At 33.9% G+C, this 24,723-nt stretch overlaps 3 protein-coding genes and 3 long non-coding RNA genes across 16 annotated transcripts in view; 4 read left to right on the top strand and 2 right to left on the bottom strand.

The window, feature by feature from the left end:
• Btk29A (tyrosine-protein kinase Btk29A) overlaps nt 1-24,723 on the top strand; it is a 141,515-nt gene that overhangs the window by 99,418 nt on the left and 17,374 nt on the right. The window lies entirely within an intron of this gene.
• LOC147657099 (uncharacterized) lies at nt 136-2,503 on the bottom strand. 2 transcript variants are annotated; one of them, XR_015293124.1, is made up of 3 exons: nt 1,034-2,503; nt 668-854; nt 136-586 (listed from the first exon to the last, which is right to left on the bottom strand). It is a non-coding gene; the product is annotated as an uncharacterized LOC147657099 (long non-coding RNA). The 2 variants fall into 2 exon arrangements; XR_015293123.1 differs by having other exon boundaries at nt 668-2,503.
• Nucleotides 3,001-5,818, top strand: LOC105736683 (uncharacterized). The gene is made up of 2 exons (XM_031919416.2): nt 3,001-4,258; nt 4,896-5,818. The coding sequence occupies exons 1-2, from the start codon at nt 3,124-3,126 to the stop codon at nt 5,099-5,101; spliced, it is 1,341 nt and encodes a 446-aa protein (XP_031775276.2). The 5' UTR covers nt 3,001-3,123; the 3' UTR covers nt 5,102-5,818.
• LOC116415166 (uncharacterized) lies at nt 5,982-7,136 on the top strand. Its single transcript, XR_004225735.2, has 2 exons — nt 5,982-6,522; nt 6,870-7,136. It is a non-coding gene; the product is annotated as an uncharacterized LOC116415166 (long non-coding RNA).
• LOC116415157 (uncharacterized) lies at nt 8,287-10,730 on the top strand. 2 transcript variants are annotated; one of them, XM_086911480.1, is made up of 2 exons: nt 8,287-8,790; nt 9,311-10,730. In XM_086911480.1, exon 2 carries the CDS (start codon nt 9,578-9,580, stop codon nt 10,619-10,621), a length of 1,044 nt encoding a protein of 347 aa, XP_086767606.1. In that variant the 5' UTR covers nt 8,287-8,790; nt 9,311-9,577; the 3' UTR covers nt 10,622-10,730. The 2 variants fall into 2 exon arrangements, with proteins under 2 accessions (XP_086767606.1, XP_031775277.1); XM_031919417.2 differs by having other exon boundaries at nt 8,287-9,198.
• Nucleotides 19,204-23,877, bottom strand: LOC147657098 (uncharacterized). The gene is made up of 3 exons (XR_015293125.1): nt 20,208-23,877; nt 19,973-20,062; nt 19,204-19,845 (listed from the first exon to the last, which is right to left on the bottom strand). It is a non-coding gene; the product is annotated as an uncharacterized LOC147657098 (long non-coding RNA).

Genomic DNA, 24,723 nt, shown 5'->3' with positions numbered 1-24,723 from the left:
TACAAAATATACCCAAACAAAAAAAATTTTTTAAAAATTATAAAACGATGTAAATATATAAGTTACTTGATATACATTCAAAACTCTTTTTTACAGATTTGAAATCCAGACAGGTTCCAAAAAACTCCATTCATCTTGCCATTTAATTCTTTGCCATATATTTTCCTACACAGATTCATCTTTTGTACAGAAAAATAGCGTTAGAGATCTTGCGTAGGTCTGCCACTTCTCCCTTCTCTTTTTTTCTTTCTCTCTTCTTTTTTTTTTTCTTTTTTAAAGAACGCTCTCTCGCAGAAACGATCCTACGCGAAACCACTTCTTTCATAGAGAAACGTTCCCTCTCATATAGAGACGATTCTTCATGGTTCCATCCGTTTTATAGAGAGAGCCGCTCTCATAGAAACTATCCAAAGCTTCTCTTTTTTTCTCTCTTCTTCCTTTTTCTTTATAAAAACGAAGCGAGATTCATCTCCCCGGTGCGCCAGGGGGAGGGAAGATTCTCTTAAATGCTTCCATCTATCGTAATAAAGACGCGAAACATCGTACACGTTTTCAACATTGCCAATTTCCTTTTCTTTTACTTTGTCTAATGTTATAAATTATTCTCAGATTATTTATAGATTATGAATGCCAAAGAACATCGAAAAATGAATTCTGAAATACTCACCACGGTTATATAAGAAATTTTATAATAAATATTTCCAATGCTTGTTCTTTCAATTTCAATAAACTTGTATATTTAACGGATGAATGTTGAAGTCGAGGAACGTCGTCGAATCCGTAGTAAGATATCTGCATCTACAGTATAATGGCGTATACCGGATGTTAATGTACAATAATGCTGTTTAATTGCCCTGTATCGAGGAAAATGGCTTCTGCGTTTAATGGAACGGTGACATGATGGATAATTTGAACGAAAAAAAAAAAAAAATCGAGATACTTAGTGGAGGAGATATTAAAATAGTTTTAATAAAAATTTATATAGTTCATATATGATAGAAGTGAACGATATACTTTCGTTTTAAAGAGATACCTCTTCTTCTCGCACAAAAACTTTTTTGATTTTCTTCGCCGCACACTTGTCTTCGTTACGTGCTAATGCTAATAGTACGAAGTTTTATTTGGTTATAAATGTTGGAAATTTGATAATATAATCTATTCTTTTCGCTATACACTTGTCTTAATTACGCGTGATGTTAATAATTCTCAAAGGATAATAATATTTCTCTGCATTACCGACTAATTACAAAATGTGATCCGTAGAGTCAATGGCGACGCACGTGCATTTTTCATCCTCTTTTCGTAATTCTTATATTTTGTTCGAATCGAAATAACGATAGAAAATCTGGACGAGCAAAACCAAAAAATAAAGCCAATTGAAATAGAATAGAAGATACATATCTGTGTGTCCTTGAATTTCCTTTAATTTTCAAGTTTTATTCATTTTCAATTTATTTATCGATAACCAAAAAACAATACCTCGAACATAATTCTTTCATTCCCTTAAATTTTCACTCTTTGTATCATCGTATATCATAAGCTTAAAAAACGATTAAATACAATTGAATATCAGAAGAGTAATCACTTGAGGACCACCAATAAAAGAAATCTGTCAACGAACGTGAATCTCTCGAGAAGCATTAAAGTTACACGCGTGGGTGGCTCAAAGTCGACTCTCGTTTCGAATCGAATGTTTTAACACGGCGATCAATCATCGGCGAGCACATCAATGCGAGGACACAGTAATCCTCCTCCCACTCACGAAGGAACAATAAACTCTTTGTCACGCGTCTACCGCTTTTGCAGATAGATAACGAGCCGACCGCGCGGCCTTGCATTACAAACGATATTCGCAAGGTTGGCTCGCGGCTGCGTACACGCTCATTATGTGCTCTTCGTGGACGAAAATGCGTGAATCGAGCGTTGGAATATATCGAAGGACGAATATTTCCAATGTCCATACATCGAGGGTCATTGTGCGAATTTCAATGAAGGGGAAAAGAACGGAAAAATAGGAATCGATGAAAATGAAAGATTTTTTTTTAATTTTCCTTTTTGAAGATTGTTTTAAATTCATTTTAATTTCCGTTTAAATTTTATTCGCTTAAATTTTTATTTATCGATAGAAGAAATGAGAGAAAATTTGGAATGTTTTGAGAAAAATATCATGAAATGTACGTTTGTCAATATTGACAATTATTTTAGAACGAAGAAAAATTGATAAACGAGATGTCCAAATATTTTTGTATACCAGCTTAACAGTAAATATATCCAAATATATTTATGCTGCATACTGTAAAAAAAGAAAAAAAAAAATAATGATAAGCTTATTCCTATTTTATCTAATGTAAATTTAAAATAATAACTTATAAATAGAACACGGATATTTATGCAAATGCTTATTTTTACGAAAAAAAAATAGATAAAGAGATGATACTTGGACAGAAATATCTTTTATCATTGTTTTATCGTATATTACGTTGTGCTCTACATTATAAAAAAAAAAAAAAAAAAAGCATCTGTGAATCGTAATCCAGATTTTTCGAGATGCCCTTCCCCCCCTCCCCACACACACACACGTTTGGTTCCTCGAACAGAGAATCGCTCTTCTCGATTGCTTAGAAAGTTTCTCAGTGGGAGGAGGCGCGCCACAGCCTTGAAAATCGACTGCTCCATCGCCACCTCGTCGAAAAAAGTGTCAAGGACGCGATAAATCGCCAATTTGGAATTTTAAGCCGTAATTTGGCCGATTGGTCCTCGACACGATCCGTCGATCTCCTTAAATGGAAACGATAATTCCTACGATTAAAGAGCAGCCGCATCCTGAGAATCACATCAGATTGGCCGAATCGCGTGAATTTGAAATCACGTATTGGCGATTTGTCGGAGAAGAGGAATCCATTTCTATTTTCATTCTTCTTTCCTTCCCCCTTTTTTTTTCTTTCTTTCCTTTTAATTATTTACCAGACACGTTTCAACGAGATCAGCGATTCAACGATTCTATTTCCAACAAGATATCAATCGTGTCAAGAGATCAAATTTCTGCAAAGCTGCACGATAAATAAAGTATATAAATTCTCCGAAAGTTTGTTTTCTCGCGAGTGGGCAAAGCGAAGTGCGAAGATGGGCGAATTTTCCTTCTTATTCGTTCTCTATTCGATCGTTTCGTTGATCGGTGCATCGAAATTTGATAACTGCGAATATATAAACAATTGCAATGTGTGCACGAGTAACGGAAGCTTGGTGAAGATGAAAAGAAACGTGGACACGATAAATATTTTCGAATTGAATCTAACTTCGATCGACGAGAACACGTTCGAGGATGTGACGCCCATCAAGCTGAGCTTCTCTATCGGTAACAATATATCCAGTGTGAAGAAGGAATCGTTCAAGGGATTGGAGATGTTGAAAGAACTGGATCTGAGCAACAACATGATACTTCTCTCGCCGTATCTCTTCTCAGAATTGAAACACTTGCGTCTGCTGATTCTGAAAAACAACAAGTTCAAGGAGATACCCAAACACTCGTTCGCCGGCATACCCAACTTGAAGGAGCTCCACTTGCAACGTAATTACATCCAATCGGTCAACAACGATTCGTTTTCGGGATTGTCCTCGTTAGAGACGCTTCAACTGGACAATAACAGAATCTCTAATATAGATGCTGAATCTATTTGCCTGATGCCAAAATTGGAAGAGCTTCATCTGATGAACAACACGCTCACGTCTATCCAGCCAGGATCCTTGACGTGTCTGCACAATCTGAAACTTGTGAATTTTGCGTTCAATCGGTTGGCCAGGTTGTCCAAAACGGATTTCGAGGGATTGATGAATATAGAGAGCATTAATCTGCGCAACAATCGGATAGCCACTATCGATCCGGACACGTTCTCGCATATGGAGAAATTGAAAAACTTGTTTCTAAGAAACAATCAACTTACCACGATCGGTTCTCGCCTGTTCAACGGGTTGACCGCACTGAGCTCGCTTGAATTAAACAGTAACAAGATAGACACGTTGGAGCCTGGTTCCTTTGCCGATCTTAACAATCTGCATGTATTACATCTCGAAGATAACAATTTGACTGCAATGGACAGGGAGAAGGTTGGATTGACCAATTCGACTAATCTGATTGTACACGAAGGAAATACGACTACGAGTACATTTAACGAAGAGGAAGATCAAGCGACGATTTTGTATTGGTTGATAATATTGGAAAAAGATTCAATTTTAATCAAAATTGATGAGAAGAATAATCGTATTAGTTTTAATTAATACTATGTTCCTGTTAACACTAATCTTTATCCAATCTTTAATTCTCTCAAAAGAGTATAATTAAAAAAGATAAATATCGTATTTTCTAATTAAAGTAATATTTTAATCATAAATCTCATATTATGTATTAATCGCGTATTTTGAATCATGTATTTTTATCCTCTCTGTATCTTTTTCCTTTTTGAATTATTTACACTTGATAGATTCCAATGAGATCAGCAATTTTCCCTTTTTTTATTTTTTTCTTTTTCGAATTATTCACACTAGATAGAAGTTTCAACGATATAGATAATCAGTCGTGGTCTTGATTAATCGAATTTTTGCAACACCATATGCAATATACAAACCATATAAACTCTCCAAGATATTATCGTTCTTACTCTATTGAGTAAAAATATTGGCATCAAGATGGCCGAATCTTCTCTATTATCTGTTCTCTCGATCGTTCTGCCATACGTAATGATCGTCGTCGGCTCTGCAATTCTGCGAAAACATAAATTAATACATTATATGCACACGTGACAGAAACTTGACGCACATTGAAAAATTCAAATACACACCATTTGAAGCTGACACCTATCGAGGAAAACGTTTTCCAACTGAGCTTCGATGTTGATAACAATATATCCGTGGTGAGGGAATTGAGAAGGGATTGAAGGACTTGAGAAACTTAGATCTGAATAATAACGTGATACCTCTCTCGCCGAATCTGTTCTCGAAATTGAAACAGTTGCGTTCATTGTCCCTTAAATTCGACAAGATCAAGGAAATATTCAAAGATTCGTTCGCTGGTCAAAGTTGGAGAAATTGTACTTCGAACAATTGATCAAAACTGGATCATAATTGCCTTCGTCAACTCGTATTGAAAAACAGCAAACTGACATCTATACATGGATCCTAAAAAAACTTGCATTAGATTAGATCTATTGATCTTGGATCTATAAATCAGCTTATATATAATCGAAACAGACTTAAAAGGACCGACTAACCTGAGAATGTTGTTTGCAAATAATAATCAGATAACCAATCAAGCCAGACACGTTTTCAGTTTCTGAAGAAATATTGTCTCTGAGAGTAAATAATCTGGTCACGATTGAGAGTCAGATATTTAATGGATTGCCAAGTGAAAAAAGTCGTTTTGTCCTATTATGGGATTAAAGGAGAGCAAATCTTCCAGTGCTGAAAACATTAAATCTCGAACAAAATAATTTAACTGCAGCGGACAAGATAAAACTTGGATTGATCACTTCGATTGATGTGTATATATATAAGAATGTACTAATCTTTGGATGACGTGTTTAAATGTTATGTAATGTTTTGAAGAATATAGAAATTAAAACGAAGATGTGGTTACTGATTCGATAAATGTTAGTTGATGTAAACTTTATTTTTTTCTATATTTAGAGATTATAATAATTATTAATAAAGAAACAAATATTGAGAAATTTTTTAATTATTTCAATTTTTTAATTAATACATTCATTATGTGCGAACATATTATAAATTTTTCCAAGAAATGTGAAAAAGAATTTTTCAATCAATATCCGACTTTCCTTTTATATAAGCTTTATATAATATATTTATTTTGTAAAAAAAATCTTGATTAATAATAAAAATATATTAAAATGAAACAATTGTCTCATATAAATAGAATTGAAAATATAAACATGAATTTTGAATACTTATAATTCTATATTAAATAAACTAATTTTACCTATAATCAGCCAATTATTCCATAATTTTTCAAAGATTCCCAAAGATTTCCAATATTATTCTTTTTGTTCTCTTTTTCTTTCGATAAATGTCGAAATATGTATCTTGATTCGAGTTGAATCGAAGATTGATCGATCGATCATTATCATAAATTCGATTTAATTCACTCTTCTCTTTCATTCTTTCGATTTATCGAAGCGAATTGCAACCATCTTCATTGCAAGATGTATTGCGATCAAAATAGTCGAATCTTCTCTTATTATTTATTCTTTCAATTATTTTATCATTTTTAATAATCATCGCAATTAACGTGTATACGTATAAACTACTACTGTGCGTGCAATTTAGTCTAAACACACGAAACACGCAAAATATTCGCAATTTCTGATAGCTATAAAAGAAAACGTTTTAGCTTGATATCGATAATAATATATTCGTGGTGAAGAGAGAATCATTCAAGGAATTGAGATGATTGAAAACGCTAAATATGAACGAGAACTCGATATCTCTCTCGTCGAATCTGTTCTCAAAAAGGTTAGAAATACTATTACTCTTAAATCAAACAAGATCAAAGAAATTTTGAAAGATACGTTCGCCCTATCTATTTTAAAAAGCTTTTCTTGCGTCACAACAACATCCAATCGATCAACAACCACTCATTTTCGAAATTTTGAAATCTACAATGGATTGTATATGCTTTAGCATTATTTTTGAATAAATTGATATTTATCCAATCAATGTCCTAAAACATTGCATTTTTTATTCTTGGCAAAATCAGCTGAACAATATAATCCAAAATAGGCTTTAAAGGATTGACCAGCCTGAAGTTATTATACCTGAACGAAAATCGGATAACCAATATTAAACCAAATATTTTTCAGATTTGAAGCAGTTGTAAATAGTTGTTAACCCTGTTTGGAAACAAACTGTCCACGATTCTGTAGTATTCAATGGATTGAACTATTTATACGACCTGGATTTATCCTAAAACAGAATCGGTTCAATAGAATTCAATGTTTTTTTTGAAGTCATTACGTTTAACCAATAATAACCAATATATTACCTGAACAAGAAATATCTTGGATTAAACAGATCGTACGATGATGATGTTCTGTGTGTATGTATGTGAAAATTATGTTATTGATTTCTTTTAATCTATTTTCTTTTTTTTTTATACATATATTATTTATTCTTGATTTGTATGTGAATTCACGAACTAATTCTAAGTTTTTAGTTCAAACAATAAGTGCCTACTTATCAACATATAAACACAATACAAACGGGATGTAATTTTTGAATATTTAAATTACTATTGAGACGATAAGAAAATGTATTAATGCAATCTGGTATTAATCAGGCGTTGTATTATTAGATGGACGATAACCTTAAATCGTCGAGAGAGAATTGAATGTGCGAATGAAGTTAAAAGTTTTGCTTCGAAAGACGACAGACGGCGTAGCAATCGCATCGTGTTTTTTCTGGAATCCCTTCTACTATTGAGAGTATAACAAAATCTAGAAACTGGTAACCATTGTTACTATTTATCCATGATCATTGTAGAATGAAATTAGGCATTTCTATTATTCTTCTATTTTATCTCTTTATATTTTCAACTTCATGCTTTCTTATTCTATTCTCTTCTATTTTCTTCTTGAATAGATTTATTCGCCGTCACTTTTCGATTCTTTACCGAACGTTCGAAGTCTCGACTGGCCAGGAATAATTAGCCCTGTTTCGAATCGCTTAATTTACCTTGAAAAAGCACAAGGCACGTTTCAAAGAATAGCCCGCTGGGGGAAAGTAGGTCGTGGAGAAAAAAGACAGCCTCTCTTGCCGAGTGCCGGCTGGGAAAACCGACGACGCAAGTTCACGGTCGTGTCCCGGCTACGTGGAACTAGGCTGGTGTTGCTCTCGCCTTCCTCCCTTCTGCCGTTTTTCAGTGCACGAGGACGGAATCGGGGATGCGTGCACCACGTCTAAATTTTGCACTTTTGCACTCTGTACACGCAAATTAAAACCTATTATCTTTTTTCTTTTTAAAGGATTTGAAATTTGCCTGAAAGTTGGAACAAAATTATCGAAAGTAATGACGAATATCACGAAGGATGAAAATCATATGAAAGATCATCGTATGCGCCAAATTTTTTGTTTTTCACTTAAAAAAAAAAAAAAAAAAAAAAAAGGTAAATGCGTATTCTACACAAATAGAAATACGATAGCGAAATCAACTGAAAATGAATTTTATTTTCTCGCAAAAACAACCGTGTCAAAGATCGTGTCCTCGATTCAATCGAAGTTTGCTGCACAACGCACATAAATTCTCGATAAGATCAAAGATTATTCTTGTAGTAGTCTGAAAGCTCAACATGATCAAATGTTTTCTATGGTCCAAGAAGGATCCAAGAACAGCCTGTTCATTCACCTGAACTTACTACAAACTATTGGAAAAAATGCTTTCAAAAAAACTTTAACATAACGGAATTGAATCTCAGTTTGAATAATTGAACATCTCTGTGATGGAATGAGAATGGTTCAAAAGTTTGCAAAAATAAAAACGTCTAGACTTGGACAATAATCTGATACCTCTCTCGCCAAATTTGTTCTCAGAATTGGCACAATTGTGACTGGCTGTCAAACAATACATCCAAAGACTCGTTTACTGGTCTGCACGAGTTAATCTGTCCCTACTTAAGTCACAATGGTATCCAGTCGACGATCAACAAGGATTCATTTTTGGAATTGTCTTTTTGTCGTTACTGTTATACTTCTGGTTGGAGGTATAATGGGATCTCCAATATAGAGGTTGGAACGTTGGAAATCAGACTAATTTGACTTCATACTTCACCTGGAGAATAACAATTCGACATCTATTTAAGGAGTTTTAAGAGATCTGCATAAGTTGGATCGTTCGTTCTTGGAGAAAAATGAGCTGAACATCATATCATCCAAGTCAGATTTCGAGGGATTGAACAACGATATTGTCTATCAACGGATTACAATAGAATCGAGCCGGATGCTTTTTTCAGATCTGAAAAAATTGAAACAATTAAATCTGATCCATGATGAATCGAGTCTCGGTGTATTGTTCTCCTTGCATTTCCTCGATTTATCTATCAATAAGATTAAAAAAGCTTTCACAAATCTTCAAGCCTTGATAACTTTATACTATAATGATTTAACTTGCCTTTGAACAAGAAAGATGTCGAATCGGTATTCATTTTTACGTTTATTACTTTTTAGTGCATATTTGATTCTCTCTTAAAAATTCTATTCTTCCATTATCCGAAAAATTTCTTAACCTATTATTTGCTCGTTCGATCAGGTTCGTGACCAGTTCGAAGAATCGTGGCCTTTAAACGATTCTCTGCAACGTAACACGAATAATTCGCAGAAACGTGTTGGAAATGATTAAGTAAATGGTACGAGGTTGAGAGCCACGTTTCCACGCGAGATAATCGTGTCAGGGGTCGTGGCCCCCGTCTCCAATCCCAATGCAACTCTGTGCAATCCAACAAAGGATATAAACTCGTCGAAGAGAGGCGTTCCAGACACCCGTTGTTGGCGCGTGAAAACCCGGCCGATCGAGACGATGGAAAAAACTCCTCCGCTCTTCTCCACCCTCCCGCTCGTTCTTCTCCTCCTGTTGACGATCGTCCGATCTCAGGAGCTCGCACCTCAGTGCAAACGGATAACCGGGTACGAGGTGTGCGAGAGGAAAGGCACTCTGGTGGACGTCACCCAACAGGAATTCGAGGACAGGCTGGATATCCACGACATGAATCTGCTCTCTATCAGGGAGAACGCGTTCAAAAATCTGTCCACGACAAAGCTCAGCCTCGGTTTGGGTAACAAGATATCGGTGGTGAGGAGGGAATCGTTCAAAGGATTGGATAAATTGGCGCGACTGGACCTGGACAGCAACGCGATACAACTATCGCCTAATTTGTTCTCCGAGTTGAAACAGTTGAACTCGTTGTCCCTCATCTTCAACAGGATCGACGACATACCCAGGGACACGTTTGCAGATCTGTCCAACTTGATGTGGTTGTATTTGGGGCACAACGATGTCCGATCCATCGATAAAAATTCGTTCTCGGGATTATCATCGTCGTTGCTGTTCCTCTGGTTGAACGACAATAAGATTTCCAGCATAGAGAGTGGCACGTTTGGCCAGATGCCAGAGTTGACCCGCCTTCATCTGGAGAACAATAAGTTGACGTCCATCCGGCAAGGGGTATTCAAGGGTTTGCACAAGTTGGATGGCTTGTTTTTGGAGCACAATCAGTTGGCCAGGGTGTCGAAGACGGATTTCAAAGGATTGATCGGTCTCAGGATCTTGAATCTACATCACAATCGGATAGAGAGTATCGAGGAGGATGCGTTCTCGGACATGAAACAATTGGAACAGTTGGATCTCAGGAAGAACCAATTGTCCACGATCGAGGCTCGAGTGTTCAGCGGGTTGACCAGCTTGAAGAAGTTGGATTTGTCCGACAATAAGATAGGCGTAGTGCGGCCTGCCGCGTTTGAAGGTCTTCCAGCCCTGAAAACGTTGAATCTCGCGAATAATAATTTGACCGGTGTGGACAGGAAGAACTTTGGTTTGACCAGTTTGACCATTCTGTACACCTAAGGATGTATTATAATAATAATAATAATAATAATAATAATCTTTATTTGGTGTTTTGTGACGAGAATTTGTAGAAATTAGAGCAATAAAGAGGTGCGAGGTTTGTGTTGAATTATTTTTTTTGTTCTTTTAAATTATTATTTTTATATATTTCCGTAAAAGTTAATCGTTTTCTGTGAAAAAAATCACACGCAGAACGGTGTCACGTATACGAGATTGTCGTTAATCACGCTGACCAACGTTAGATAAGTGCAAACTTGTGTCGGGTCGTTCTTCTTTCTCGTGTTATCAGTGAACAACAAGAGCGGGGTCAAGTGTTGAGGTTTTAAACGCGTACGTTGTTCTATATGTCTCTTCAATAAACACAAGAAAAAATGTTGACTGAATTAATTAATTAAATTAATCGAAATGCCGAGGGAATTTGTCGATTTTTTTTTATTTTGAATTTTAAAATTAAACATTTCAAAATTTTTCATTCTAAAATTAAACATTCAGGAAATAATGGAATCGTTTAACTTTTAAAATTGTTAAAAAAATGTGAAATTTTTCGAAGTGGAAGATGACTGAAAATTAGGAAAAATATGTACAAAATTATAATTGTCATGGCAAAAAATAAAAATTGAATTTTTTTATACTTACATTTACGCGTTGGAAAAAGAAAATTGTTTTTGTATTAAAGAAAGAAAGTATATAAAGCGATAGGTAAAGATATTCTCAAGAAAAATATTCGGATCGGAATAGTCAAGTAGCTTTGGAAGCTCTCCCATGTAGGAATTCTAAATCCATGCTCGAAAATAGAATAGGATGCTGAAAACATCTCAAATGGTTCAACGAGTAGACTCCAGGTTTCGTATATCAAATTTGACCGGAGTTCAAATCTTCTAAAACAATTAAGATTCGTTTCTTTCGAATTCTAAATTTTCTGATAAAAATAAACGTTTATAAGAAAAAATGAAAATTTAAAAAAATTCTTTCTAGCATAAAATAATAATCTTGCAATTAAATGATAGATTAAAAAAAAAATTACAGAAATTTAAATACAAATAATATTAAAATTGTAAAAAATTTAGGGAAAAATGTTATCGATATTGAAAATAAATTTGAGTTATAGCGTGTATAATATAACGAAAAATTCGAATGACTCGCCACCATCAATCTGGATTTTTCTAATGCATAAAAATCGTTGGAGATTAGTTCGACTACTAGAAAGAGGAGCCACCTTCGCGCCAAGGAGGAGATAAACCAATTTGTCAAGATTCCGTCCTTCATACATAAAATCCGATCGATCTTCGTGGAATGAAATCAATCATTCTATAAATAAACACCTACGCGTCGTCGAAGGTTGACATTTCACTGAATACTTCGTAGACAATTGTCGCGCGACGACTCTTTGAGAACAATTTACACACCAGAAATTTACAAAGCTTTTTACAAGAATACAATGCCAAGCAAAACCGCGCCATTCTCTCAGGCGAGAATAAAAGTCCCCTGTGACATCATATATATCCTCTAACTTCATTCCCTAATTAAATTCTCAACTCAATTCACGCCCTTAAACGATATGTGTAACTGTCACGAGTTTCCAAACGATCCAAACATTATCCGCATATATACTTTATCAACTTATACACTCCCAAAATATCGATTACAACGCATGTACACTCGATTTGATTCGTTCGAAATACAAATACGATCCACGTTAAATAGAAATATCGTTTGACATATGTCATCGCATTAGCACGAGACCTGATATTCATTACAAGGACTCGATTGGTGTACTCGCACCAGTCATTGAATCGGCACGAGTGAAAGTGCGCTTTTTGAGCAGTCGTTGCGCGACATTACACGCATATATCGTTTCAGAAAACGGATACTCGTGCGAGCCTCGACGATCCGGTGTATCCATATTGGAGTAGGAGGAGAGACAGACACCTCTGGATTTGATTTACAGCGAGAACGCATTCGGGATGCATTCGAGAACTGTGAACGTGACTGGAACATGGAATAGCGAGTTAGAAACGTTTGAAAAGCGTGAAATTATTGGGTTGGAATATACATAAATGTCGTTGCTCGAGTTTGAAAAGACGATACTGCTACAAGCTGTTTAATTTCATTGCCTGTGAAGGCTATCCGTTTTACATTATTGGCAAAGAAATTTTAACGAGAAACGAAATTTTCGAATTCGATTTTGCTTAATTCTGCGCGAACTGAAGTTTCGTCGTGCAAAAAAAAAAAAGAAAAAAATTTAGAAGAAGCGAGGGGGAAATACTTCTGGAAAATACTTCTGCTTTTCCAGTCGCGACGTATCGAGTCTCGTATTTGCAACACATGTTCCAACGCGCGAAGGAAATTTCTTTTAAAAAAAAAAAAAAAAAAAAAAAACGTTTCATCGAATGGTTTCCAAGTTCCAGCTATCGTTGCTCGTTCGACTGTTATTTTCTACGATTTATTACGGGTCATCTGGCCGGCAAGCCAAGCCAATTAAATCCAATCTCCTGCCATCGTGAGAGAGGGCGTCGATATCGTGGAAGATACTTTTTACTCTCGGTTCACAGGATTCTGGATCGACGATTCTCGAGGAATAAACCGATAAAATCTGGTCGATACTGGGATTCGTTCCTCCGACCAATTAAGCCGTTTCCAAAGTTGATACGTGTCCCACGTTTCTGTCCATTGTTCGGCGAACATCGTTTCTTATCTTCCACCTAAAATCAAATTATAACCAATTATCAAATATTTCTCAAGAAGTTTTAAAAATAAATTTTTCAATAACTTATATATATAATGTTTTAGAATTGTTGAGATCGATTTTTCTGTACAGTCAAGGTCAAGAGTGTGCCAAGATGGTCGCACAATTATCGCGGATCATCCTCGTGCAAGCTCGAGAGTTCATCAGCTTGCCCATTCACGTTCACAAAACCCCAAATTCTCTGCCCATTGTTTCTCTGTTGATTAGTGCGCACTCTTGAAACTCCACAAGGGACGTTTGAAAGAGTCAGAAAGGCGAGGCGATCGAATATCTCTTTTAACAAACGTTCCGGTTCTCTTGTCGCTTTATTCCGCATAAATCTTGCAATATCCACCCTCGTTTCGAAATTTAATAATAAACATGATTTAAACGCGAGATTGGTATCAAAATGTGTCGTATCAAATTGTTTCACATTTTATATCTGCTTGGATTTTAGTTATCCAACGGAGAAGACGGCGATAAATCCAACGATTTTCCATCCCCTCGGCTCTTTAACGTGTCAAACGGGGATAAGGGAAAGTGGAGGTCGCGCGAGGATTCGATTCCCAAGTGGTCAAACTCTCGGTGGAAAAACGAGACGACGAGCGACCCTCTTGCATCGTCGTCGCCATGCAAGAATCTATCCTCTCCTCGATTTTTATCCGCTTCGGTAATCTTTCCTCTCCGCTCTTATTCTGTTATTTGGCGAAAAGCGTTTTTGAATAAAAGGGTTCGAGAGGCCGAGAGTTTCGATCGTCCAGGCTGGAATGAAAAACCAGATTAGAAATCTTCGAGAATTTTTCAAAATTCAATTTGGAAATCGCGTTTCAAGTTTGTCTATGGAGAGTTTGTTTCTTAAAATTTTTGAGTAATTTGTACGTTTGATTTTAGATGCGATTGGATCTAGAGTAATCCATATAGATATAGCGTCTAAACTTACCTAATTTTCGTTATCGTAATTAGACTGGGATAAGTCGATCAGGAGATAAACCTTTATCGTCCAAACTTGTCCAATTTTCGTTATCGTTTACCTTTAAGTTCGGTTAAGCCAGCCGAATCAAATGATTAAATCAAAATTTCAGAATTTTTCCTCTTCGACAATCCAATCCAACCAAGAATTAAATCAATAATAATTAATGAATCTAAAACTAGAGATTTTTAAATCTCTCTTTCATTCTTTTCCTATAAATAAATAATTACAAATACTTAAAAGAGAATTCGTTAATTTATTTTACAAATTGCACGTTATTATGATATACCAGAAGATAATACTTCTCTTCCACCGTGTGTCATGTTACATTCTCTCCAAATTCACAGCTCTTTTTTCCTCGAGAGTGCTTCAGCTTGAATTATTCCTATTCCAAAGGATTTAACAGCAAACAAACGTTTCCACCATCGCTGAATTCAGTAATTCCCTGGGTATTACTGAAAAACTTTAATTATAAAGGACTGCTTGTGATATTGGATGCTTTTATAGAAAAGCTGTTGCAAGAACGAAAAAAAAAAAAAAAGAGAGAGAAAAAGAAAATCAGATATTTATACTCACGTGCAGAAGAATATTTGAAAAATTATACACGTGAACCACCGATAAGAAACCAAAGATTGTACGTGAATATATATAGTCTGTGACAAAATAACACATCTATTTTCTATGTTTCTTGAAATTAATCCAGTGTATGCAACTAAAACCAATTTATAAAATTTATTCAAAAATGTTATGCACAAGACGAAAGTTAAGATACTATAATTATGCTTGAAGTTAATATTAATTTTGCTAAAAGCATTTGAATAAAAAAATGATTGCACAGAGAATGAAAAGGTTTCTTAAACATAAAAATATTGATTTTTGTAATTTTTCTCGATACTTTTGCCCATTAAGCTATCTTAATTTTTTGCAACCATATGATTTTTCTTTAAAACACGTATCGTTGAATTTATTTCAGAAATACTGAAAATCATTTTGTCGCCACCGAGAGTGAATTCAAAGCACAGAAATGGTCTATCTGGAAAATTAAAATATCGAGATATCGAGATATATCTCTTCCAAACCAGAGACTCGTTTTTCGTTAATTGCGCTACCATCTTAATATCACTGTGCATGCATGCTCTAGTGCACTAAGATACACAGAAGAAGGGAGAGAGGAACGTTGCGTGAAAGATACTCTTCTGATACGTTGAAAACATCGTCTTTAATTCTTTAGATGAAAACGATGGCTTGAAAATATCTTCTTCTCGTGGAAATGTATTCGAACGCTGTCTGGGGATTTCAATTGATATTAGCGCGAGATGTTTGACGAATATTCGAGAAAAATTCTTGAGGAAGTCGTATTAATTTGGTTAACACATCATGGAAAAATTTGTTTCACTTGGATCTTCGATTTCACTGTTCTGCTCTTCTTACACGTTCGAATTTCGTTCTGATTAATAGTTTTTCAATCTTTAACTGGAAAATATTTCATTAAAGATCAAAATTAGATGTGTAATAATTGTTTATTAATTCGGTATATACGTTGAAAAAGAGACAAGAAAAGAAAGGATATGCTTCGAATCGAAATCCCATGTGCATTATCTTGGAGATTGAAATGCAGATTAGCGAAAAATCTTCGAAATGTGGCAATGGTGTCACAGCATTCTCCAGGGCTACAAAGGCGGCGCCACGCTCGAAGAAGAAAAGGAAATTGTTCGGATGTCTGGCGAGGCTGTATGTCTTCGTGTTTGTCGAATTCGTGCCACAAGGAGGCAACGAAATGGTATAGGAAGGGGAAAATTGTGTACGTATATACGTTAGAATCGATGAATGAAGTCGAGTATCGCGAGCCTCCTCCGCGAGATTACTACCACTCTTTATTATCGTTCCGAGAGAAATGAAACATTCGAGATATTACTTGGATGGACGGGTACTGAGACGTTTGGTATTATGACGACTTGTTCTAGTTTTATTACATATAGTTACTTTTGCCTGTTTACTCTTGATATCCGTGATTAAAATTCTTATTGTCGTCTCTATTCATTTCTAGATACTTTGCTTAATTATTCTTATCATTTACGATTGAAATTATTTTATCTAGTTTCATTGCTAGTTATTTTTCGTTATCTAGTAATTTATATTATTCTATTATTTTATCAAAATTGTTTTATTACCATCCGTCAACATAAACGTTATTCTTTCTATAAATAGATAATTTACACAGTATGTTGATTATTTAAATAAAAAAAATTAAAAATATCAGAATGTCAAAATGTTATAATCTATTATCGGCCGTACTATACATCTATACTATGACAGACTTATAAACAATCTTTATTTCTTTCTCAGAAGTAAGATTTCGTTTCGTCCATATAATTTTTAGAGATAAATTTAATATCCCGAGAAAACTGTTCTCATCGAAAAGAGAAGTTTTTAGAGAGTGATCCGTTTTTGCACCCGAGACAGCGATGGAGAAATTCCAAAGAGATTTCTAACCGCGTCGCGTGTAGTCCACTTTCTACGACGATTTGTAGACATTCCGTACGTCAGATATATCATCTTAATCGTTTCCCTGGATTGGAAATTTTTATACTTTCTATCTCTACAAGATAGAAGACAGCTACGCAATATAGTTGACGTGCAATATAAATCGCTCAATGTTGGAAAATTACAATATACATATATATATATATATAACACATTCCTTCATAAGGAAAAATTCAGATTTAGAAATAGATATAATAAATCGTAAGTGAGCTGTCTGTTACAATAGACAGTGTGTCAAGAACGGAGTTTGCCGGCGGAAACAGGTGCCTCGAAGGGTCGTCGTCGATGGTTAATGCGCGAAAAGACAAACGAGCAAAGGTGTCGGGCCAGAGTCGGATAAAATACACCGTCTCGAGTCTTTTTTCACTGGCAATCTATCATTATGATCGACGCCCTAATACTGCGCCGGGACAGCCAACGACATCTTCGGATATTTCTCCTCGACGGTGTAATTTAACGACCACGTGGATGGAAATGAGGCTTCACCGTCATCGAGGAAATGTCTGACGATGAGAAAGAATAGAACATATGCTGGAGAGAATAACTAATATTACAGAAAATATATTAAATAAGAATTGAAGGTACATTCTTAAAACATTTTTTAATTAATCTGAAAAAAGATAAAAGAATGGAATGATTAGTAATTTTTCAATTGATATAAATCAAAAAATAAAAAATTACAATATTTCAATTAATTACAGTATACAAACTATCTTTTCCACGTGTGACATCAAAATCAAAGTTTCGTTAATCTGTCGTCTCGTTTCGGAATTCACTTTTTGCACAAAGTTATCATTGTCGCAATCTTCATTCTATCTTCGAAAAAGATATTTCACGCGTGCATTGCATGATATTGCAAATATTGCAAATGTCAGAGAAAAATGCTCGGCGAAATTTGACGCGACACTCATTGCGAAAGAAAGGGAAAAAAAAAAAATAATAAAAAGCCAGGCATTTCAAGTGCGAGACATTTGCGTAATTTTTCGAAATTTCGTTTACACTTCCTCTTGTAATACGTAGCTTGAATTTCCGGAGATTTAACCTTATTTAAAAAATTTTAAAATGAACAAAATATAATTCGTTGATGTTGTTGATGGAAAAACGTGATGTAACCTGAATTTTTACATGTTTGAAACATTTTCCAAAATATTTTTACACCGTTGAGACATCTGTAATTTTTTTTACAACATAATTCAAATCGATTTATTTATTATTTGGAAATGGAAATCTATAATTTATCAATATTATGTTCGCTCGATTTCATAATAGTGCTCTGCTTGCTCTCTCATACGTTGTGTGTATTTACGCGTTTCAATCTACGTGTGTTTGTCTATTTACCGTTTGCGGCTTCTGCGTATGCGTATATACTTGTTTGTGTACGTACGCATTTATCAATACATGTGCACATACACACGGGAAATACGGGATTTCGTCTATGTATTTTCTATTAATCATACGTGAATTTAATCCTTTCGAGATAAATTTTTCTTTCAAAATAATAAATATGATTAAATGAAAACAATAATAAATATATCTCTTGTAACAGATAGGAAGAATATTTTAAACTTTACTCGATTGGTACAAGATTCTTCTCTTTCGTCTTCATTTCCAGTCGAAATATCTCAATGGGAGAGAATTTAAATGAAATGCACTCGGCGGAACGTGACCGGGTTTCAGGATGTAGCGCACATATTGTACGAAAATAGAGTTCGATACGCAGTCTTGTTTCGCCTTTTTTACCAAGTGAAAAGACTGAACTTTCTAATAAGCGATCGCTACGTATTAATAACACGGTAACTAACCTCAAATCGGTACCGGCTGTTAATCGAGGTCGGGCAAATTTATTTCCTGCTTTACCGATGATTTAAAACGATTTAAATAAATATTCACAATGGCAAAAAGTTAATACCAAAGAAATAATTTAAGTTTTCTCAATTTTTTTCAAATTTAAATGTTATTATACTATTAGATATTATTCTGAATCTTTAAAAAGTTAATAAAACGATTTTTTAAAAAATTCTTTTCAATTTTTAATGATAAATTCGTAGCTATGTTAATTATAATTTTTTTTAAATTCGACGAATAGCAGGAATCTTTATTTTTATAACAGATTCTTTCTTATCACGCTGCAATCAACTTTTAAATTAAGCCACCCACTTAAATCATTCCTTTCCCATAGATAATCGCGACACCGTCTTGTCGTTGATTTGCAAATCAAATCAGCCTCTTAAATTAACAGCTTTCCCATTTCGCTCATAGAATATCGCGACAGCTACAAACTTCCTACTAAAGAGGATTATTTAACGTTAAAAAAGTTGCAGAAAAACTTTTATCAATTCCTTCTTAAAATGTTTCGCATTTAGCTTTCTGTATTTTTTTGTTTTTTTTTCTTTTTTTTTACATTTTATACATTTTTTACATTTTTGTATTTTTTGCATATTTAAATTTTCTATAAATGCACAAACATCTACTTAGATTTCCAAAGCTTATTTTTACAAGAAAAAAATCTAACCAATAAATTATCAAAAATAAAAATTACTGAATTTTGAGCTCTTCGTCATTTCCAATGTTCGATTCGTAGCACGAAATATTCTAACTCGATGAAATTATATTTTTTTCAGCTATTTTATTTAACAGCTGTGGAAATGGCTCGATTCAAATGTAATCACGATTCTAGATGACATTAATTACGTTCTAATTTCTCACAAACATATGCCTCGTATTTATAAATGAATCGATGGCGAAGAGTTTAATAATCGTTTTCGGTTCCAACTCGACCAAGTTAGGAACACATTTGCACCACGGACAGGTGATGCATTTAGCGAAATTAGCTACACACAGTCCGCTATAAATGAGCTGATTTAATACGAGCCCATTAATCGTCGGTTGGTTAAGCGATTAGGCTATTTCCTCGTTAATCCCTTTCGAAAAATTATACCTAATGCAATATATCGAATTGAGCACGGAATTCTTCATGGAGATGAGCTGAAATAAAACGAATAATTTTTGAAAATATTATTAAATATTATAATAGAAGTTTTTGTCGACAAAACTTACATACAATCATAAAGAACAGAATATTTTTGAACAGAAATATAATAGTTACAATTACCTCCAATTAGAATTTTTAGTTTCTTTAATACTCAATGCTTGAAAACATATTATAAATTTATTTTATTTCCAAAGATCACTTGACAATAATCTATAATAATATTAAATGTTATTATAAAAATTTAAAAAAAATTTTATAATCTTTTCGGAAAATCTTCAAAACAGATTCAATATATTGTACATATAATTCACATATCTTGATATAATTATTGATTTATTTCAATATTAAATTTTACCTTTATCTTATTACTATCCTCTTCTTTAATTCAATTCACAGGATGTTATTTGTTATTAGCATTAATCTTGCGAAATGGGATGGAAAGAGACTTCTGTCTAAATTAGAATGTAATTAAAGTGTTCTAGATGGTTTGAACACCTCTAATTCCAGTAACTAAATTCTGTCATTAATTATCATATCGTGGCAACGAGGCGACACTTGTTCACTTGAGTATTTCAAACTAATATTAATTTCCTGCTTTTCAATTTGTTCCACTTCATCATATCTACATTTCCATATGTCGATCAGGAAATCAAACCCCTCTTCTCGATTTTATTGAATCGAAGATTTAATATTTCCAACTATAGCTTATCTTATCGTTAATCATTTTGACAATTTTCATCCATAAATCATTATGGATTTTAGAAACATTTTAGAAACATAAATAAATATCAAATATCTATGAAAGGTAGAAGTTATAAAATCCCAGATATATTATTCTGGATTTGATTATATTCAAACTTATGAAAATCGATGCAATGAACATATCTCCTTGAATGGACGTCAATTGATTATAACTTTAGATACGGCAATCCATCGAATCGCATGCTCGGCAACACTATCGATCCAATTGAAACTCATATAGCCTTCTCTTTAGCTCGCCAACAGATAACTCAATTGTCGTTCAGGTGGAACTCCTCCAAATTGATCAGGCCACGAAATGATTTCCTCGTTAGTCTGGATATTCCGTTCTCGTCTTCTCAATCTACTTATCTAATCTTAATTCTTAAAGAAAGATCCTCTTGGAACTTCGATTAGACTCGAATCGTAGTTCATAGACGATAAACTCTATTATTTTATTGGTTTATAGATATAGCGATGTAAATTAAACTTTTAATAAACACAACTATGATGAAAAATGAAATCGAAATAATCTGTTTCACTCTTAAGTGGTCACATGTTCTTTAGTATTGGATATTTTATATCATGTTTTATATAGATTTAAATTTTACACAAAACAAAGAATTCAACAATCGATCATTGCAAACTTATATCAGCCATATTAGATCGGTAAAACAGTTTTGTTACTTTATCATAGGACAAAGAAAAACATTCAAGAATAAATCATTTCAAATTTGCATTAATTATATATTATAATAAAACAATTTTATTTAAAATAAAGTCTTCGATTAAAATATATCGATTAATATTCGATCACAAGACAAAAAAGTTAAACAATCGATTGATCCAAACGATTTTTTATATACCATAGGCTATTCTTTTCTCGAGAACGATATCTCGAAAGAATTAAATAGATCGAAAGCATCGACGATACATCGTAAAAAGAACAGAGAGCCAGTCAGTTCGGACCGGTCGTTCGTTTCCGGTCGGCCATTGTTCCCGGCGTAGCGCGGAGGTTTTTATGTTTGGGGCCGGTTTATGACGGGAATAAAACGAACATCGTCCCGTTCTGCGTGCAGATTCCCGCTTGTTTAACGTAGTTACGCGCACTTCGGAAGCCTTTTAGCACACTCCACTTACTCTGTTTCCTCGCAATTAAATCTTTTCGCCGGCCGCAATTCCGTGTTTCACGATTCTTTCTCTCGCCATCTCTATTTTTTGTCTTTCTCTCTCTCACACACTTTTCTATCTGCCTCTTTCCCTCTATCTGTATCTTTTTCTATATCTTTCTCTTTCTCTGTCTTCGTGTCTCTTTTTGTTTCCCTCTCTGCCTCTATCTATATCTTTTTCTATGTCTTCTCTCTTTCTCTGAGCTTTTCTGTATCTCTTATTTTCTCGGTGGTGGCCGTTTGTCTCCGAATGCTCGGCCGAACACTGTCTCGTTTCGCGAGAATAAAACAACTGTGAAACAGGAACAAGGGTAATTGGTAGAAGCCAGGCCATTAAGATTGCTGTGACGAGTGTTAACAGTTTGTCTGGTGGAGACGTGTTGGCAAACTCGATGGTGGTAACAGTGTTTTAGGAAAAGAGAGGTTTTTTAAGGAAGTTTCGTGTTGGATGCACTGCGCTGTCTTCATTATCGGGATTTGGATGCTGCACAGTTTTTACGTTATGTACGGTAAATAAGAAGACATTGTGTTCAAAGTTTTGGACGTAGATATTCGGAAACTTGATCAACATTTTTATGTATATAACAATATATTACAAAAACAAGGTATTTAGTATCAGCTTTATTATAAAATATGTAGTATAAATATTTAAAAATCTTATCATTTAGATTAATTATCTTAAACAATTTTTGAAAAAAAAATAAAAATAAAAATAAAAATTCTGATAAAAATTTTGCTATAATAAAATTTCGAAACGCGTAAAGATTAAGAGGTTATCATCGAACGTCTAGAAATTTTCACGAGACAATATTGTTTGTTTTTGTAATCTCTATACCGGAAAATGTAGAAATGATCGAATGGATCACGTTGATTAAAGATCAAGCCGAAAGCTTCGTAAATGTTAGCATTGCTCTTGACATTTAGTGTCTAATAACATTTATATATTGCGTAGTATGGAATTCTGAGTTCATAATGGCTCTAATTTCTGAAAGCGTTTACGCGTCCACCTCAAAGCCTCGTTGGTGGTAAAGTCAGTAACGAGACCGAATAGATCTCGTTTGAGGTATTACTATTTTCGAAATTGTTGCACTGTGTCTGACCATGAAACTTGTTTGCACGATCGGTCGTGAGAACGAACTCATTAATCTTCATTAATCATTTTTTCATCAATCTCGATCATTAATTCTTCGTTGCGATTATTTTCGTAAAGTAAAGTGAATATGATGCAATTCCGAAGAACGTCTTTTATTTAATAATATTGATTGAATTAGATTATATTAAATTTCGTTGTAACTATTTTTATCGTAAAGAAAATTCGATACGATATCCTGAAGAGAGTGTTTTATTCAGTTGTATTGATAAGTTAGGTTAGGTTAACTTTTTATAATATACATTTAATTCATACATATCAATTCTTCGAGATTTTCAAATATTTCCGTATATCAAATACATATTAATAATTTTATTTTTTCATATTTCACGTAATCTTATTTTTTCCTTAAAAAATATATTTAAAAGAATCGATCTTTGTTTAGCCTCAGGTCCGTGGGTACGCCACCACCCAAAGGACTCACGAAAGCGTGTCCAAGAACCTTGTTTCAGGTTCCTGGAACACGTCGGTCCCCCTTGCGGTATTCACATAATTATAAATAAAAAAAAAAAAATCTTTTTATTTTATCGTTTTTAAAATTTTTTTATTTTATCGTGATTTATATCGAAAATTATACCGACCATATATTTTGTCTCTCTTACTTTTGAATCATAATGAATCATGAATTTTTAATCTTTTATTAATAGTAAAAAAAAAAACGAGCTATCGTGTGTTTCGTGCTGTTATCGATTATCACAGCCTGATTTTAATTCCGAGCAATTTTCGATCGCTTTTAGACTTTCCAAAATTCCGATATTGGATTATACATTATAGAACAACGTGAAGGAAATTAATTAGCGAGAAGTGCGTGAACGTAAAGTACCGCGAATAACAATTTATGACATTCGTGTCTTTAATTACGAGATATTAAAGGATTGAGTATCGGAAACGAATCAATTAATCGATTGGCAATTCTTCCTGCTATTCTCTCACAGCGTCACTGATAACGATGATTAATTAATCACGTCTAATTACCGCTGCCGATATTAATGTCCGCAACGGGGCTTTTTTGACCCATCTAACTCGAAGATGATTAAATACTTTTTAAAAATCATCGGTATTGTCAAAATTAATTAACTCCGTTATTATCACAATTATCTGAACAAATTTTTAGAATTTAAAAATCGTTAAAAAAGAAATATTCTGCAATAAAATTCGAAAATTTTGTTCGATATCATCATCAAAAATTAAATTTATATATCGAAGATCGAAAAAATTTCAAAATTCGAAGATTCATTAAATTTACAATTCAATGATTTATCTGCCTATATCAATTTTTGCAATAATTCGAAATTTTTTCCAACTGTTAGGATTTATTTCCGCTTCTATTATTCGAACTGCAGCTCATTAAATTATATGGAACTGGATCTATCTCTTGACTCAGTATACAATAATCAAAGATTAAATTTATATTACAGTTGTATAATATAAAATTGAATAATTTAAAAAAAAAAAAATCAATGTTTCTCTATTCGATTTCATTATCCAAGAATCCCACGATATTCAAAGAATATTTCAAAATTTTTTCCAACTGCTATTTTTTCCAACCGTAACTCATTAAATATCGAACTGGGTCTGCCTACCTCTTGACCCAATACGCCAATATAACCATAAAGATTAAAATTTATATCACAGTCGAAAAATATTGAATAAATCTTAAGAAATCTTAGAATGATCCATTCATCCATTCATTTCCTTTTTTCGATTTTTCCAACTCGCTCGATAATTTCCAACTCAGCCGATAATCCTAAATTCCCGGGTTCGATTCTCGAATCGATCCAGCCAATTAACCCAAATAATCGAAGAGCGCGGCA

The sequence above is a fragment of the Apis florea genome, unplaced genomic scaffold (genome assembly GCF_048593485.1).
Source record: "Apis florea isolate Af1SG1 unplaced genomic scaffold, ASM4859348v1 contig_32_pilon, whole genome shotgun sequence".
In the NCBI taxonomy this organism is placed as follows: Eukaryota; Metazoa; Arthropoda; class Insecta; order Hymenoptera; family Apidae; genus Apis; species Apis florea.
This window is presented reverse-complemented; position numbering and strand designations above follow the sequence as displayed.